The sequence below is a fragment of the Bos javanicus genome, chromosome 8, assembly GCF_032452875.1.
Source record: "Bos javanicus breed banteng chromosome 8, ARS-OSU_banteng_1.0, whole genome shotgun sequence".
Taxonomy (NCBI): Eukaryota; Metazoa; Chordata; class Mammalia; order Artiodactyla; family Bovidae; genus Bos; species Bos javanicus.
This window is the reverse complement of record NC_083875.1, coordinates 9,094,535-9,113,447: the sequence shown is the minus strand read 5'-3', so window position 1 is coordinate 9,113,447 and position 18,913 is coordinate 9,094,535. Positions and strand designations below refer to the sequence as shown.

The following is an 18,913-nucleotide window of genomic DNA, read 5'->3' as shown; positions in this document are numbered from 1 at the left end:
CTCAGAGTCCAGTAAGGAATTTATTTGTGTGTGACAGCCATGATTTGGAACATTGAAAAGTTCTGGGAATAGGATTTGGGAAAACGTGGTGTGGGCGAGACGCGACAGGGGCCAGGCATGTCGGAGGCGGTGCGCACACAGCTCCCTGGGTGAACCCGCCTGACGCCCAGCCAGGGGAGTCTGTCCTGGCAGCGCCCTGACAGCCGAGGAGCTGGGAGGCGCTGCTCCAGAGAACTTATTTGGAACCTTTCTTCTTTTTCACTGGTGTTTCATCTAGCGTACTATCCACTGCTGCCTCAACTTGCTTTGCTCCCTTTTCCTTTTCTTTCCTTTTTTTGGGCTTTGGCGGGGAGTCCTGGTTGTCGAGTGGACCCACGTGACCCTCTCCAGCCTCAGCAGGAGCCCCAGGATTCTCATCCCAGTGAGGGTCCCCCAGCTCACATTCCACTTGGTTTCTCTTCTTCTTGGCCTTAGGTTGGATGTGGTTTTCCACATTTTTATCTTTTGCCTCTTTCTTTCTTTTCTTCCCCCTTTTCCTTTCCACTGGGGTCTCTGAAGCCTCCGGCCCTGCAGCCACGCCTTGAGCTTTGCTCTTCCGCTCCGCCATGCGCCTGGCAAAGTACTCGTGGATGGTGAAGGCACTGGTGGTCGTGGTGGAGGTGTCAGTCTCCTCCGTGGCAGACAGGCTGGGGTGGTCCTGGGGTGGGGAAGAGTGAAAAACGGTTATTTATCAGCTAATTATGCTTCACCACATCTAGGAAGCCTCTGCCCGGAGACCCACACGCTTGGCAGCCCGGAGACCTAGCTAGGGGACCAGGTCTCCTCTTGTTTCCTCCTCCTTGCTGGCCAGAGCTGAGCTGCACAACACGGAACAAGGTGGCCAGATGCACCGGCTGAGGACTCTACAGGGTGGGAGGCTGGACCGGAAGATGCTAACTTCACAAGGTAGATGGCAAGTTACCCGGACAGAATTCTGAATGAACAGCTCCTGCGCAACAACATGAAAATTGGCAACAAAAGTCCTAGAGGCTCAGAAACAAAGACCCTGAAAGCCTGGAGCTTTGTGGTGTCATCAAGACACCTCCTTCGGCTTGCTGTGGATTCACAGGCTTTTGTGCCCTGACCCACAAGCTCAGAAACCGTGTATATGTAAACCCCAGACGTGCCAACCTGGACCTTGGTGTGTCCAGGGCACCTTCTTTTCCCTGCAAAGGCAAAGCATGGCCCTCTGGCAGCCACTTGGGGGAGGAGGCGCCAGGGCTGGGAGACGGGAGACGTCCCCTCCCAGCCCTCAACTCTGCCATGACCTAGACACTCCTGGCTGTGTTCGTCCTGCTTCTAAATGGAGGAATTACTCACTCGTAACCACGGGGATTAACTGCGGTTTACATTTTAATTTTAAATAAATATACTCCCGGTTGTAAAGCTTGAGAAGAGGAAAAAAAAAAAAAAACAACCTTAATAGGTTGGGAGAAAAAATGAAATGCTGGTATCACACCATATAGGTTGTGGCTGGCTGGCAGTAAGGAGGTGAAAAAGTGTGTGTAGAAAAGGAAGCACCTTCGAGTGGAAGAATATAAGGACTGTGTTTTAAGTAAAGTCAGTGTCTGGAATACTTTTGCCCACAGTCTTTTAAAGTAATCAAGCCATTAAGCAACTAAGCTAAACTTAGGTTCTTCCTTCATATTCACTTATTCGAACAGGAAGAGATTGGTTGTCCGACCCTTTCCAGGCTGGAAAACAGTTTTCTAAATAAATCCATTTCCAATTGGAGTCCACAAATTATTCTGAACTTGGTGGGCAAAACTCTGCTCACGCAGCTAACTTTATTACAACCAACACATATAACTGAACTACATATTTTCTTGTTACAGCAGCACTCCAGACCCAGCCCAGAGGCCTCCAGCCTGAAGCTTTGACTGACTCAGTATTATTTCAGTGGGCAATGGGGCTTTGAATGGCCATTGGCCCGGATAGCTGTCACCAAAGATACCTTACCAACAACATCAAACTTCTCCGATCAACACAAACCTAATTTTATGAAGGGTTAAAACCACAAAATCATGTAGTCAGTTTTTTAAACTTCAAAAGGGAAAATGTAGAACACCGTTTAACCAAGGTGGAATAAACCAACTGACCTTTTTCAATGTTATCTATCAGTATTCGATTTTGCCTGGAAGCCTATGAAGTAATTTTGAGGAAAATTTAAAAATAGCTGCACAGAAGCCAAAAACAAGGTCACTTTGTCTTTTGGTTCCTCAAATATTGAAAAAGATCTGAAGTTTTGCAGAACAGGATGAAAAATCTTAAGACTCTCTTGATCCCAGCCAATCCCAGTCTCATGGACAAGAAAAGTCATGCCTTCCATGAAGTAAGGGCACACAGCCACACACAGCAAGTCTGTATGAAGGCGGCCTGTTTATATAAAACAGGGCTCATTTAGCTTCACAGTATTAAAGGAGTTTATCTTATGTGGGCCAACTTCTCTGGAGCGTCTCTGTGTCTTAGACTCTCAAATGCAAGTCATATCCTATGGCTCCTTACCTTGTTCACCCATTTATTAGCTTCTGAATTCCTGCTTTTAACAGTTAAATCACAGGAACTAATTACTGGTATTAATCACACTTTTAGTTACTAGAAAATACAAGATCGTTTTTGAGTCACTTGTTGAATTCAGCGGGCCTTTCTAGTCCCAGAAAATAACTCTGCTCATAATCAACTCCTATGGTGATAAGAATTTTGATAATCACGGGCCACTGCACAACAAGCTCAGCAGGGCATAGAGACAAGCCAGAGAGGTGCCAGCACCCAAATGCTATTGATCCCAAGGAGAGTATGGGCAAGACAATGACTTTCGGGGAGAGCTGGGGAATGCCAGGGGCAGCCTCCCACACTCCAAGAGTGTATGTGATTTAAAAACCATGGAAACAAAGGAGGGACAGGTTGCAAATCCGAATGCTGTAGAAGCAAGGAAGGCCCTGGTCTCATATTTTATGCTTTTACAAATCCGACACCCAATTTTACTGCAGTGATTACAATTCTTGTTTCTATAATCTCAGCCACAAATGTGAAAAATGTATACTTCTTCAAGAAAACATACTTTTCATATCTGGTGGCTTCTTCAAAGTAAGTAAGTACTGAGAAACGCACTAGATACTTTTTAGTACTGAAATAGAATCCACTCGCTTCTTCCCAGGTTTCCACTAAACACATAATACAACCTCAAAAAGTAAATTCTGTAATACCACATGTGACTTACACTACTTCATAAACCTTGAGAATCCCAATTTGCTAGCAGTGTTCTAAAAACGAGGAAAGTAAGTTTACAAATAACTGGAAAACTTCCTGTTCCATACAAAATACTAGCAAGGGAGGTCTGGCTAACTAATGATTTTACCAAATATTTGACTTAACCTCAGGGATTTAGGAAACCTCTTCTTTTAAAATTCCAATTCCTGCTATTAACTAATGGAGAACCTTAGATAAATCCCATAACTTCTCTGGGTCTCAGTTACTAAGCAAGTCAAATAAGTAGATTAGATTCAACTTGAAAGTCTAAAAGTTACTGAACTCTGAAATGATATTTGGGGCAGCCATTCCTCTGTGACACCGAGAGCAGAGGAGGAGAGTGAGACAGGACAAGCAAGTAGCAGGACGAGCTCGGCTCAGGGAGGACTAGCACCCCGACTGCCAAATCAAGATGTAGAAGTGCTAGCAATGCACTTATAAGTCTATGCACAGAAAAATATTTTATACTAACCACCTGTATAAAAATATTTTATACCAACCATCTGCCAGAGAGCAGACCTAGTAATACCACTTAGGAGAGCAGAAGGGGCCAAATACTATTTGCACTGAATAATTTGTAAGAATACATTTAAAAGAATTGACACTATATATTAGAAGCTAAAATCAATAAAAGCAAGAAACTGGGGTTGACTATTAACTGGAATATGAATCTATTTAAGTTTACTTCCTGGAAATCATTCCAATGTTTCTAAAAAAGGTGGCAAGAAGCTGTAACTTTAAAAATAACAATCCTATTTTGTACTTAAGGTTGTTTTTTTTTAAATTATTATTATTTGGCTGCATCTTGTCTTAGTTGTAGGCTTCCCAGGTGGCGCTAGTGGTAAAGAACCCACCTGCCAACGTAGGTAGACATAAGACATGTGGGTTTAATCCCTGGGTCAGGAAGATCCCCTGGAAGAGGGCATGGCAACCCAGTCCAGGATTCTTGCTTGGAGAATCCCATGGACTGAGGAGCCTGGCAGGCTGCAGTTCATAGAACTGCACAGAGTTGGACACGACCGAAGCAACTTAGCATGCACAGTCTTAATAGAGGCATGCAAAGTGTTAGTTACAGCATGTGGGATCTAGTTCCCTGACCGGGGATCAAACCTGGGCCCCCTGCACTGGGAGTGTGAAATCCCATGGACAGAGGAGACTGGCGGGCTACAGTCCATGGGGTCACCAAGAGTCAGACACAACTGGGCGACTGAGCACACACACATACCACAATCATCTCAGGTGCCTGAAAGATGCCCGTCACCTTTTCTCAAAAGAGGTTGTTCTTTGCTTTTGTTAGGTACTCTCTCTAGAGGCTGGGCAGCTCAATGAGCCACGTACTCAAAGCTCTCCTGGGTTCCTTGTCCTCTGTGTCACTCAAACATATCTAATCAGATGGAATAATAGTAAAATGACCAAATAAAGAGGCTTCTCTTTATTATTCTCAGAAGACTGCTGTTAGTAACGTTTGAGGCAGGGAAACATAGCAGTCTGGATGGAGAATTTAGAAAGATGTTATGGCAGATGTACCTTAAACCTAAAATCTTACCACTTGTGATAAGCTTACAGTGCAGGATGAAGTTTAAAGGCAAAACTTAGCAACCTAGCCTTTCTCATGTGTCACTGCTGATCTTAAGTTACAAGATGACTGAAGCCTTTTGATTTCCATGCCAAGACACAGAGATCAGGGTGTGATAGTAATCCTTCAGTGAGCTTTTCTCACTGAAAGGAAAAGCAGACACCAGAGCTCCAGGGTGATAGACTCGGCAGTGGGGGCATTAGCTCTGAGTGCTGTGGCTTGTGATAAACAGAAGCTCACTTCCGCCCTGGCCTGTCGTCAGCTTGCGCTGGATCAGTCTGGGAAGAGTTAAGAGAGCTTGGCAAGTGAGGAGTTCGAAAGAACACTTGGCATATTTTCTAAGCTTTCCAGCGGGACAGTTCTAACAAACACAATTATGTCTTGATGTCATCATGGGAGGTAGAAATTGTACCCATCCACTTAGGACAGTGATGAATTCAAGTCAGAAGCGATTTCACGTCCCATCAAGAGGAGGGCAGAGCTGAGGTGAGGGCGGTGCCTGACTGTGGGGGCATGAAACGCTTTGCTGACAGAGGGAGCAGAGGACGCTGCTGGGGTCATCCACTATGTTCGCTGCAATGGTCTTCAGACCCTCGATATGCAGCCGTGGCCATAACTTCCTTAAAGATCAAGTACAAAAGCACCTCCCCCCAGAAGCTGGTCCTTTGGGGAACAACCTCTCTTCTTTACTACCTGTGACTAGCAATTCGTTACTTTTACCTTCCGGTCTTAAAAAGTCTGTTTTCTAAGCATCTTCCCATGGAAACTTTAAGTTCCCTGAAGGCAGGAACCATTCCTCTTTCATTTGTAGCACAGCCTCTCAAGAGCAAACACGTGGTGAGGGTTCCAGGAAAGCACAACAGACACCAACCCCGGGCAGATCAAGGCTGGGAAGCACTCCCACCACCCCCACTGCACCAGCTCTGTGTTTGTGGGCTCAGATTCCCCGGCAAGCCAGGCAGGGCTAATGACTAGAAGGTGCATGGAAGAGTGGGAAGGAAAGACAGAGCTGGCATTTTGAGGTGGCTGTTCTTCCTACAGGATGAAACCATGCTCCTCTAATCAGATGCCACCTTGCCTCTTGGGGCACTACTACAGGCACATCCCAGAGCCTTTTTAATGTGATCAGCCGATTACTCCCTGTGGTCCTGAGCGATGCACAGCTCTGCCAAATGATCCATTTGTGTCTCCTCTGGTCTGTTATTCCACTTGTTATCACACCACCTTCCAGAAGATTAGGCATGAATAAATCAGCAAAATGAGGTGGTGTGCTGTAGGGGAACTGTCACAGGCATGATGTGTGGTGAGCTGAACACAAGCAATAAAATAACCTATATGGGTTAACTGTTCTTGCCATCAAAAGAAGAGGCTGGAAAGCAAGAGAGTTCTAGGGTACATCAGAGGCAGAGGTAGGAGATGTTCTGAGCAGACAGTCGGGTCAAGCTCCACTAGAAGCCCCACCTTGACAGCAGGGTGTTAAGGTGCAGCCTGCAGGCTGTCTTGAGCTATCACACAACTGGCGAAGCTGCTGACGGCAGGCAGTCACCAAGATGGTTTGTCTCCAAAGGTTTTAAGCTCAGAAGTGGTCAACACGCTGGTTAGAAAACACGGATGGTGCGACTCTGTCGACCCCTCTTCTCTTGCCTTCTATGGTGTCTTTTTGGTTTCAACATGATTGAAAACAGTGTTTCACTGACAAAGAGCTATTTCTGCACTCACAAGAAGTTTACTCAAGTGTGAACTCTTGCGTGTTTTTTTGTTTTTTTTCAAGATTATCATTTACTCACATCTGGAGTTAGGCTAAACATACAAAGTCTCAGGAAATAACCAGCCTTGTGGAATCTGCCTGGAAGACATAATCACTTTCAGGTGGGCAAGTATCCTAAGAGTTAAAAACAAATACCAGACTCTACTGAACAGAGGGGAGGTTTGATTTGAAGAGGGGTTAAAAACAAAAAAGCACAACGGGACTAGAATTATGCAGTACCTCTTAACTTTATGTGTGTGTGTAATGTGTATCTGCTCATGCATACAGGTTCTAGGAATCCAGGGCCTGTGCAGGGGTTCCAGGAGGGCCCAAGTTCTCTCTCTTTTTTTTGCCACAGCACGCAGCATGCAACATACGGACCTCAGTTCCCCAACCAGAGATCAAACCAGTGCCCCTCGCCCCCACATTGGGAGTGCAGAGTCTTAAGCACTGGGCCACCAGGGAAGTCTCCGGGAGGGCTCCGTCTAGAACAGGGCGAGCAGAGAACAGCCCAAGGGCCAAATCCGACCGCTGCAGATCTTTGCACACCTCGTAAGCTAAGAATGCTTTTTACATTATAAATAGTTTGGGGAGAAAATTATCAAAGGAAGACTATCTCATGACATGTGAAAATTATGTGAATTTCAAACTTAAAGTTTTGAATTTCATCAGAAAAAAAAAATGTGGAAATGTGTTTTTTCTCCAGTATATAAGTAAACTAAGTAACTAAGCTAAGTAAATACCTGCTGAATGAATGAATACACTGATTGTGAAATATAATCTGCTATTTGGAAATGTTAGATGCATGTGAAGTACACACACACACACACCCACACCTACACCCACACACCGAGTTGGAGGGCTTTGGGTTTTGATGAAGTTCTAATCTCAGTCTCTTGCTACTTTACTGAATTATACTGGTGAGTGTTGGAGAGGGCTGCTATTTGCCATTTGATTTCTGGCAGACAAGGAAGTTTGGTTATGAAGTGATCTATGTTAAAGGGAACTCACAACCCCCTGTAACCTCTCTAATGTTAAAACGCTGGAACACTGCCTGGCACCTACAGACTCAGAAATGAACTGGACATCTCAGAGAAGATAATGGGAACTGGAAGGGACAAAATACCTTGCTTTTCTCTGGACAACAGCAGAGAAATACAAATAATGCCAAATTCTTCATAGGAAGGTCAGTGCTAACAAAGCTGTTCATTTTGTTTTTCCACTTGCCTCATCAGCTGCTCAAATGACCACTTATTAAGAAAAGCCAATATAAACATATTTTAAAAGGATGGTTCTCTATGACAACAACTCCTCTCAAGTAACTGACATCAGAGCTCCTGATAAGAGTCATGCAGCCTCTGGGGAAAGAAGAAAGGAGCAGGTTTCCAGCCTCCCTGAAAGGTCTCAAGGCTTGGAAAGTTGCAGCGATCCGTGTGGCAACAGCTCACAACACACGGGCCGTTACAAGATAAACGAGGCTCCTCCAAAGCTAGAAATGATCAATGTGACATAGGTACCAACTGCTTTGAATGAAGCCTAAAAATAATCCAAGTTGACTGTATTTAATAATTCTAGGTCAACTGGTTCCGTTCCCTGCTCTCTGGAGGCAGGACAAATAGCTTTGATAAGTGGTTGCAGGCTAGTGCCGGGACCTCCAAAAGCAGACGCAGCGGCTAACAAAGGGTCTGTCTCTTCCTTCTTTACTCCACTGACTTGAAAATTGCTTAAGAATCATAATAACTCAAATTTAGGCCTCTTATTATAGAAAGCATAGCATCTTTTGAAGATGTTAGAGAATCTAGTATTTTGAAACAAGGAATAGAATATGAACAGTTATTTGGAAGAGTCACCATTATTAAGAAGAGAAAGATAAATTAATTTAGGTGAACAAAGTTATTATTAAGTCCTCTCCCTATGCTCTTGTGTACTATATAAAGTTAATTATTATATAGACGTCTTTTTAAATTTTTTATTGGAGTTGATTTGCAATGTTATGTTAGTTTCTGATGTACAGTGAAGTCAGTTTTATCTGTGTGTGCGTATCCACTGTTTTTTAGATTTTCTTCCCATATAGGTTATTACAGAGTACTGAATAAAGTTTCCTGTGCTATACCGTAGGTTATTATTATCTATTTTAAATATAGTAGTATGTATATGTCATTCCCAATCTCCCAATTTATCCCTTCCACCCCATGACCACAAATTTGTTTTCTACATCTGTGATTCAACTTCTGTTTTGTAAATGAGTTCACGTGTACCATTTCTTTAGATTCCACATATAAGTGATGTCATACTTGTCTTTCTCTGATTTACTTCACTCAGTATGACAATCTCTACTATAGACCTCTTTTTAATTGACCAGGAATTAAAATAGCAAATAAAAATATTTCTAAAATACTTCGAGGAGTAAATTTGGAAGTGCAAAATAATTCTGTGTTTAAAGGATATTTAAGGTGCCTCAGTGGTAAAGAATCTTTCTGCCAATGCAAGAGACACAGGAGATGTGGGTTTGATCCTTGGGTCGGGAAGATCCCTTGGAGGAGGAAATGGCAACCCACTCCAATATTTTTGCCTGGGAAATCCCATGGACAGAGAAGCCTGGAAGGCTACAGTCCACAAGGCTGCTAAGAGTCAGGCACGACTGAACACGCATGCACAAGTTAGTAAGAGTAAATTAGATAAAATTCTGAAGTCACTGAGTCATGCAATAAAAGTAAATTATACAAAAAAAAAAAAAGAGAGACTGAGGACCCAAAATGCGGCCATCCAGCCCTGCATGGAGCAGCTAGAGTGGCTGCTGTTGACTTGACCAGGCCTGGGGCCCAGAAAGGAGCTCCCACCTGCGGGAGACACACAGTTGAAAAAAAAGGGGGGCGGGATGGTCTGAGATCTCATGGAAGTGTTCTTACCACAATATTTTTTTTTTTTAAATAACACATCAGGAGAATTTATTTTTTAGAATAGACAGAAACTAAACAAGAAAACTAACTACAACACAACTCCATTCAACAAAACCTCTAACCAATTAAACTGAGATTACCATTCCAGAGAGTTCATAAAAAATAAATAAAATTATTACTGCTATTAAATATATAATCCTTCTCTTATACATTATCATACATATAATGTAAATATATAATCTCTTAGTTTCACATAAGCTATAGTTTTATAAGCAAAAAATTATTAGAGAGAAAGAACAAGTAATATACTGCCTCCCTATCTGCTCAGAACCCAAAAAGTTCCTAAAGCAAGAGCTGCCGCTTGTTTGTAGCCCCCTGACTGGCTCAACTCAATGCCTACAGCACAGCGCTTCCCTAAGGAGAAGGACAATTTTTTACTTGTTTTTCTTTTTTAAAATCTCCTATCTGTTGCAGACCAAGATTTTGGTTTAAAAGAAAATTTTAAATTACTAGGAAGACAAAATTTCAAAAACACATATAAAACACAAGTTCAAATTTCTAAAAATTAATATCACACTATTATAAATGTTTCTAAATGCTTACTCTCAATTTCTTGCCCTGTCACAGGCTGGCCATACTTTGAGCGGCACTGGTATTCAAAGGAAAGAAAGAAAGGGGCTGAGTTTGGTACAATGGAAATGGCAATGTGTCAAGAAATCTGTCCTTTGGGACCTCAAAGCAAATCGTTTGCAAAACAAGGCAGGAGGGCTACTCAGTGACTCTTCCAAACACGGCTTCAGCAGTGTGTGCCTTTTTCCAAGCACAATCTTTTATTTTTTTATTTTTTTTATTTTTAAACTTTACATAATTGTATTAGTTTTGCCAAATATCAAAATGAATCCGCCACAGGTATACATGTTTTCCCCATCCTGAACCCTCCTCCCTCCTCCCTCACCACACCATCCCTCTGGGTCGTCCCAGTGCACTAGCCCCAAGCATCCAGTATCGTGCATCGAACCTGGACTGGCAACTCGTTTCATACATGATATTTTACATGTTTCAATGTCATTCTCCCAAATCTTCCCACCCTCTCCCTCTCCCACAGAGTCCATAAGACTGTTCTAAACATCAGTGTCTCTTTTGCTGTCTCGTACACCGGGTTATTGTTAAACAGAAGGTTAGTGTGTAACACCTGAGGGGAACGGTGGTTGAGGTGGCACTCGGGGAACCAGAGCTCAAATACCTCCTCTCCCCTTGCCAGGCCCCGGACAAACCCAGGGCTCTATGGAATACCGTTTGAAAAGCAACAGCCATTGCTAAGGTCCATTACAATTTTAATGTTCATTGTAGCCTAGATAATTTCACAGCACTCAGGAACAGGAGACTAAGAAGCTTTCAAGAATAAAATTGGACATTTACCATTACCTAACAAGTACAATTCTTAAGGTGTTATTAACCTTTGGAATTCCAACAACCTGCTGTTTGTGAGTACGGGCCTGTGACCAACGTCTTCCAAAAGTGGTAGCAGAGTACCAAACCTGGTCTCTTCCACAGTGTAAAGTCTTAAGCTGCAAACCAGACTCTGGGGGTCTAAGTGACTGAGGATGAAGTCAAGGTTGACTGACTCCTACCTAGTGTGGCTCCAAAGAGGACCCAGAGGAGAAATGGTTAACTTGGAGACCTGCGTCACCAGTGGCCCCAGCAGTCCCTGCAGACTACAGCGAGAGAAGCAAAGCGCCACCTCACTAGCCACTGGCTGTGCTCTAACCCAAAGGAAGGCACCCCTTCATCCTATTTTCATTACAGCACAGGATGGCGATCCGGGAGAGAATGTTATTTCTGCTTTCCAGCCAGAGGGAGCAAAGGAAAAATGTATCAATATTTCACTCCTCTCCTCCAACACTGAGCCATCAATGTGTCGATTTCTTACTATCACAAAAGCTCTTAAACCTTTTGCTTGATCTGTCAACAAACAAAAAGCCAAATCTAATCCTTTCAGGCCAAACCTACGTCCTGGCAAAAGTCTAACCAAACAAAACCGCCCAGGGACTTGCAGCTCTGGCTGGTTCAGTAGCCCTTTCTTTCCCTCAGCCCTCACTGCTTTTTCTTTCCTCCTGTTTTTTTCATTTGTGTCTTATTATGAAGTTATCTTTGTTGATCTGGAAGATGACACACACATTTAGTGGTACTAAAACAACCTTCAAATAAGTGATGACCCACTTTCTCCTTTCTGGCCTTACAGAGTAGAGGCAGGCCCCCGAGCCCTGTTTGAAGTCCTCGCTGCCAGGAGATGGTCGGTTTATGTCTCTTGTCCGAGGACAGGAAAAGGACGCACTCTCGGCACCGTGTGCTGGAGAGAGATAAGACCAGAGATTTCTGTCCTCGGCACCTTATCAGCTCTTCCTGCTACTTTCCAGAGCGGAGAGCACCATGACTGGCAATAAACCAGCCTACACAGGGGCTGGGTGGCGGGCAGCTTGGGCACTGGAAGGAGGGAGGTAGGAAGGGGTGCAGAATGAGGTTTTTAATATATCTCTAAATGGTTCGGTCCAAATAAAACTGTCTTAAAAAAAAAGTTTAAAACACCCATATTTTACATCTCACTCTGCTAAAACTGCAGCAACGGGGGTAGACGTTTTTATAAGAACTTCCTCTCTGGTTGGAACGCACTACCACTTTTCCTTGCTCGGAGCCCTGCCCCTAACTGCTTTGTGCTACTGGCTTCCGGGCACGGGCACGTAGCAGGAGTCTGACCTGCCTGTCTGCCTGGCGGTGGGGGGGCGCGATGGGGGGCACGCGGAAGGAGGCCCGTAAACTAGAGGCTGCGGACAGAATGGTTTCTATAGGCACCCGTGCCTCCACTTATTTGACTTTTAAGTTAATTTTTCTTGGAGTACAGTTGCTTTACAATGTTGTTTAAGTTTCAACTGTACAGTAGATGTGTCTTCATTTAGACAACCAGTGTTTTCTCTTGGGGATTATGTGCGAGCAGTAACAGCTGCACAGCCTGACCAATGGGGTAACGAGGTAAAGAAGAAAGATCTTGGAATCAGGCTCCCTGCAAAAAGTCTGTGCAGAATTTAAATTACAGAAGTGAATAATCTACAACATAAGAGAATAAAAATGGAGAATATAATCAGGAATCAGTGGACATATAACAAAAGTAAAATTTAAGAATGCAATTTCTAAAAGTAAAATGAAGGCTTCCCTGGTGGCTCAGTGGTAAAGAACCTGCCTGCCAATGCAGAAGACACAGCTTCTATCCCTGGTCCGGGAGGATCCCATATATCGTGGAGTAATTACGCCCACGCACTACTGAGCCTGACCTTGACTCCGGGAGCCACAATCAGCAAAGCCACTGCAGTAAGTCTGTGCGCCCCAACTAGAGAGCAGCCTCCGTTCTCCACAACTAGAGAGAGTCTGTACACAGCAACGAAGACCAAGACGGCCAAACATAAATACATAAATTCTAAAAAAATGAAATGAACTGGATTTTGCAACCAGTCAGTTGAATCCTTTTGCAGAACAAAATTCCAAATGACTGAAACACTGTCATTTGACTGTACATAACCTAATAGATGTACCATAAGGGACAAAAAGAATTGGCCAAAAAAAATTTTTTTAAAACACCTCAACCTACTTTTTTTTTTTTGATAATCAAGTTATTGATGTTATTCTGTAACTACTATATATTCAATGGGAAATAAGCAAATGAATAATGTGGCATTTAAATGCTTTTATTTCTAGAATTGAGAAATTCCTAGATTTCTTACTGTGGCTAAATAAAAACAAAAGATTAATAACATTAAGTCTTGTGGTCTTGAATTTGAATGAGCAATGTGAATATAAACTCATGATATACTTTATCATTCGAAAAGAGTTGTGTCTTATTTGTTTAATCACCTGTCATTCAACAATGCTCTTGGATGGCAAGGAGAAACATCTGAGTTAAGAAAAAAAAGGAATTGGAAGGGTCTGGATCAAGGGAACTAGAAAGGAAGAAAGCAATTAAAATAATGTTACTCAGAAGAAGAATGATAAAATAATGAGAGACTATACTGCAGGGAGTTGTGACCATACTTGGAGCCTCTTTATACATGGCCTGTTACACAGTATTGGCTAAACTATAAGATCCAGGCTGAGCCTCAATGATTAGAAAGTGGGCTCTGAAGTTCACTTGTAACTTCAACTCAAAGACAGCTGCTTTTATCCAATAATTTTAAGAAGGTGCCTCCAAGATATCAGCCTAAGAGTCCTAGATTTTTCTTGGGATCTCTAAAAAGGAGTCTAAGATACATGGTAACCAATGATAATGTGTCATACATCATGACTGATCCAATCCCAAGTAACTGGGGCCCATTAAAAAACAGAATAGTGTGAATGCCAAGTTTTTGCCTCCATAAAAATGTACTTATCATGGTAACAAGGAGGAAGGGCTGGGATGAACATGGGGGGTGATAATCTAAAATTAGATGACTGATTTAACTAAATGAATAATGTCACTGTTTTAAAAGTATGTTACACATTTTTTAAAAAGAATTTCTTAGGATCACAAGATAGGCAGGTAAACACCGTCCAATCTGAAACTATAATAATTTTGGAATAAGAATTAGATGACTATCTAAAACTGATACCCTATTATAGGCATCCTTTTATTTACTTTAATACTTTTATATATTGATTTTCGGCTGTGCTGGGTCTTCACCGCTGAGCACGGCTTTCTCTAGTTGTGGTGTGCAGGCCCCTCACTGCAGCGGCTTCTGTTGCTGTGGGGCACAGGCCCTAGACGCACAAGCCTCGGTAGCTGCGGCACCCGGGCTCCTAGTTACAGCTCCCGGGCTCTAGAGCACAGGCTCAGTAGTTGTGGCGCACGGGCTTAGTTGCTCCCAGGCATGTGAGATCTTCCTGGACCAGGGATCGAACCTGTGTCTCCTGCACTGACAGGTGGATTTTTACCACTGAGCTTCCAGGGAAGCCTACAGGCTTCCTTTTAGGAATAGCACCGACAAGAATGTTCAGAATGTACTTAGGGAAAGCAGCTTCCTCAGGTCAGCTTCTCTGTTTGAAACCCCATCTAATCTAGGTTACAGAAATCCAGACATAAAATGCATTTAAGCACTTAAATGCATTTAAGGCTATTTAAAGTTCAGGCCCACAAAATGTTTCAAAACTGGTCAAGTAAAACTGAGACCCTCCATATGATTTTAAGAGTTGGAATGAGAATTACAAAAGGAGCCCTGGACAAATGTCAGGGGATGCAAGTGAGTAGGCTGGCTGTCACTATAGCTACTACATTGCTTAAAATGACTCTTTCTAATGCAGAAAACATCAGAAAGGCAACAGATGACAAAACAAAACCCAGCCACTCTGGCCTTGTGCTATTTGCAGAGACTGAGTGCTGTTTGAAGAAAAAAAAAAATGCTGAGTGACTTTCCTAGCACCTCACCGGGTTTCAGTTAAAAAGTAACAGAACCCTGACCTACCATTTTATGGTGGGATGACAAGGGAGATTAGGACTGAGATATAGCCACTACTATGTGTAAAACAGATAGCTAGTGGGAACCCGTGTAATGCACAGGGAGCTCAGCTCAGCGCTCTGTGATGACCTAGAGGGGTGGGATGCGGGGGAGGGGTGGGAGGTCCAAGAGGTAGGAGATATATGTATCAGTTCAGTTCAGTTCAGTCACTCAGTCGTGTCCGACTCTTTGTGACCCCATGAATCGCAGCACGCCAGGCCTCCCCGTCCATCACCAACTCCTGGAGTTCACTCAGACTCACGTCCATTGAGTCAGTGATGCCATCCAGCCATCTCATCCTCTGTTGTCCCCTTCTCCTCCTGCCCCCAATCCCTCCCAGCATCAGAGTCTTTTCCAATGAGTCAACTCTTGGCACGAGGTGGCCAAAGTACTGGAGTTTCAGCTTCAGCATCATTCCCTCCAAAGAAATCCCAGGGCTGATCTTCAGAATGGACTGGTTGGATCTCCTTGCAGTCCAAGGGACTCTCAAGAGTCTTCTCCAACACCACAGTTCAAAAGCATCAATTCTTCGGCGCTCAGCTTTCTTCACGGTCCAACTCTCACATCCATACATGACCACAGGAAAAACCATAGCCTTGACTAGATGGACCTTTGTTGGCAAAGTAAAGTTTCTGCTTTTGAATATGCTATCTAGGTTGGTCATAACTTTTCTTCCAAGGTGTAAGCGTCTTTTAATTTCATGGCTGCAGTCACCATCTGCAGTGATGTATATGTATAGCTAATTCACTTTGTTGTTCAGCAGAAACTATCACAAAATTGTAAAGCAATTACACTCCAATTAAAATAATAGAATACCATTATAATACCAAAAAAGAAAGACCTACCAGAACTCTGACTCCCAGTAAACACAGAGAACTTATCATTTAAACCTTATGGAAGAAAACAATTATCCAGAAAATTCCTGTAAAGCTTTAGGTTAAATGTTTTCTGTTTTAAACAGAATTTTTTGGCTGTTAAAAAGTAGATCCAGTGGAATTACCTACCATTACGATGTAATGACTGATAAGCACTGAGAATTCTATTAAACTACACTAAGAGCTCCTGGTGAAATCCTACTAATTTAGGGCTGAGTTTAAGCTTCCCACATTATCTCTATGGCCTGGCAAATTAACAAATCAGAATCCTCCTTAATACTTTCCAACCAAAGTCTACAGAAGACAAGATTCTTATGCTTCATCCAATAGTGTTTCAGTGATCAATTCTCCAAATGACTTAATGACAAAACAGTCCAAAGTACAAAGAGTGCCTAAGAGAAATACTTATTTAAACAACACTGAACATGCCAGTGTTGAAACAGCAATTTTTAAATAACCAAGTTTATGAATGCATATTGTGGTATACGACTCTCTACATCTCTCTATATATCAATATGTGGGTATACATTCTCCACGTGAGGATGGAGTCATGCATCCTATCAGGAATATGGCAATGTACCGTGAATAGTTCTTTCCTCCTTAGTGAAACAAGGAGCGATTTGTTGCCAGGGAAATCGAATTAAACATGGAAGACTGGTTACCTACAAGCTCCTGGGCTGGTGCTATGGCTAGGAGATGAGGGGCTTCCGTGTGGCTGACCTGGCAGAACTAGGACACGCTGTGCGGAAGGATGAGACTGCCCATTCACCACGAAGATGCAGAGATCCCACGGGACATGCAATGTTCAGACTGTTCTTAGGCAAAGTAGCTTCCCTATTCATAGAAACAGAAAGCTCACCAAATCGAGGTTACTGAAGTCAGACACACAAAACATGTCTAAGCACTTGTTGGAAAGCTATTTGGAGTTCATGACCCTGGTCATTTTTTTTTCACATTTTCATTAATCCAAAACACCTTGCAATACTATAGAATTAGCCCTTTATCATTTGCTTCTTTGTCAACGTACGTGAAGAGTCATTGAGAGGAATTAGCCAGCTGAGAGTTTTGATGACCAGAGAAACGACTCCTTTCCCAGTTCCTCTGCTGTTCTGTAGTAACAACCAGGTAAGTCTGTGATGTGCCATCTGGTGGGAGAGGATGCCTGAGTCAGCTACAACTGATCACGTGCCACCCTGGCAGGAGCCTTACATTTCAGATGAGTTTTTCAAGGCCATTAAGCCTGATAATATCGCCAGGACCAAGTCTGTGGATGGTGACACCTTCTCAAGTCAATGAAAAAGTGAAGAGGCCTTGATATTATTCCTTTTCACTTCTCTTGCCTGGCTTGTAGTGTGACAACAGCTGTATCTGTAACAACAAGCAGTTTGTCTGGCACAGGTAAACAGTCACAGTAAAACATGGAAGCTGTGTGACTTTCCCTAGGCTAGCAGAGCCAGGACAGTGTGAGCAGAAATATGCTCCCTGAAGGAAAGGAAAACACCTCCAAACCTCTCAGTTTGGCTGTTGCTCAGGCAGAACCCTTTTGGCTCTATTTTCAGAAAATTAAAATGAGCTCTGGCAGCAATGGCTGTGCTGCATCCCCAGACCTGCCCTTTAGGACTGAAGGGTTTGTTCCTGGGTCAGTCCTCCTGGGAGCAGCCACCTGACCTAAGGTCACACTCCCATTCCTGGGGGACAGGGGCCTGGCCCCAGTGACTGCTCACCGAAGGGCCATGAAGGCCCAGCTCCTGCAAAGATCTGGAGGGATTCTGAGGAGGTCCTGGGGAGCCAGCCGAGGACTTGACTACATCATGGAGGCCCAGCTGCTCTCCCTGCCCGATCCTGTTTCCTCCCCCTGAGCACCCCTCAAAGCTAAGTCTCCACACAGCAGCTCGCAATACATTTCCTTCATGCTAATTAATGTCCATTTGAGAGTCTGCTTCCCGGGGAACCAGGCTTAATGGTGTCCGCGTAGTTCAGAGCTCCACTTCTGTCCTTAGTAACTTAGCAGCTACAAGCCAATATATTCATGCTACTGTTTTTGAGTTTTAAAGATCCCCCTGAGTAGTCTCCTTGGTCTGAGTGAATTATTTCATGAGGCAACAGTGTGTGGGGGGGTGGGGAAAGGTGCTATGGGGAGGCCCACATGTGTGGTCTTGGTTACAAAACTGCATAGATTTTAGCAGTTTACCTCTTACCTGAGGTTCCCCACAAACTCTAGTGGAATTCTGCAAAATATAACATTTTTCAAGAACACACACACTGCGTTTTAACAGAGAAGCCTATATTTGACATTATACTTTATAATATTTATTTCTGGACACTGGTACTTTGGAAGAGCTTATGATATTAACTACTGTCTTTCAGAATACACTGAGTCACATGAAGGCAAGAACCATACACCTGGTAAAGAGCCAGGCAAGTTGCTCCGTTAGATACAAGAGGGGTGTCAGCAGGCATGGTGATTTATGCTGTAAAAGGATTCATTGTAGGACTTAAAAACTGAATGTAGTCAATATATTAAAGGATGTAGGAGATGAAGTCAACAAGATCCAGCAGATGGAAAAAGCTTGTAGGTCAAAGAACTCAAGGTTTCTTCAACAATAAAGTAAGTACAAGGAAAAAAGAGAGGAGGAATTAGAACCTATAGGTTAGAAGAGTCTAAAGACATTATCATTTAACTGCAATATACAAATCTTGTTAGGATCCTGATTCAAACACACACACTAACTAAAAGATTACAAGGCAACTGGGAACATTTTTGAATACTGACTGGATCTGATGCCATTCAGAAATTGTGGTTCAATATTTAGGTGTGATAACAGTGCTGGGGTGGTGTGTTTAAGAGTCCTATCTGTTAGAGAAGTATAATGAAATGCTAAAATCTGATAATAAGATAAAGTGATATTATGTCTAGGAATTGCTTCAATAACTGGAGAGAAAAGGGGGTGGAGTACAGCTGACACAATACTGGCCACTGAACTGATCACTGAGAATTGAGCTGGGAATGG

General features: G+C 43.1%; 1 protein-coding gene across 1 annotated transcript in view; it reads right to left on the bottom strand.

Annotated features, from left to right (window-relative positions):
* Window position 1: 1 nt before the first annotated feature.
* The window catches only part of PINX1 (PIN2 (TERF1) interacting telomerase inhibitor 1), a 65,796-nt gene continuing 46,884 nt past the window's right edge, over window positions 2–18,913 (bottom strand). Inside the window, exon 7 of the mRNA XM_061425025.1 lies at window positions 2–697. Coding sequence (XP_061281009.1) covers window positions 236–697 — 462 coding nt within the window. The 3' untranslated portion in view covers window positions 2–235. The remainder of the gene's footprint in view (window positions 698–18,913) is intronic.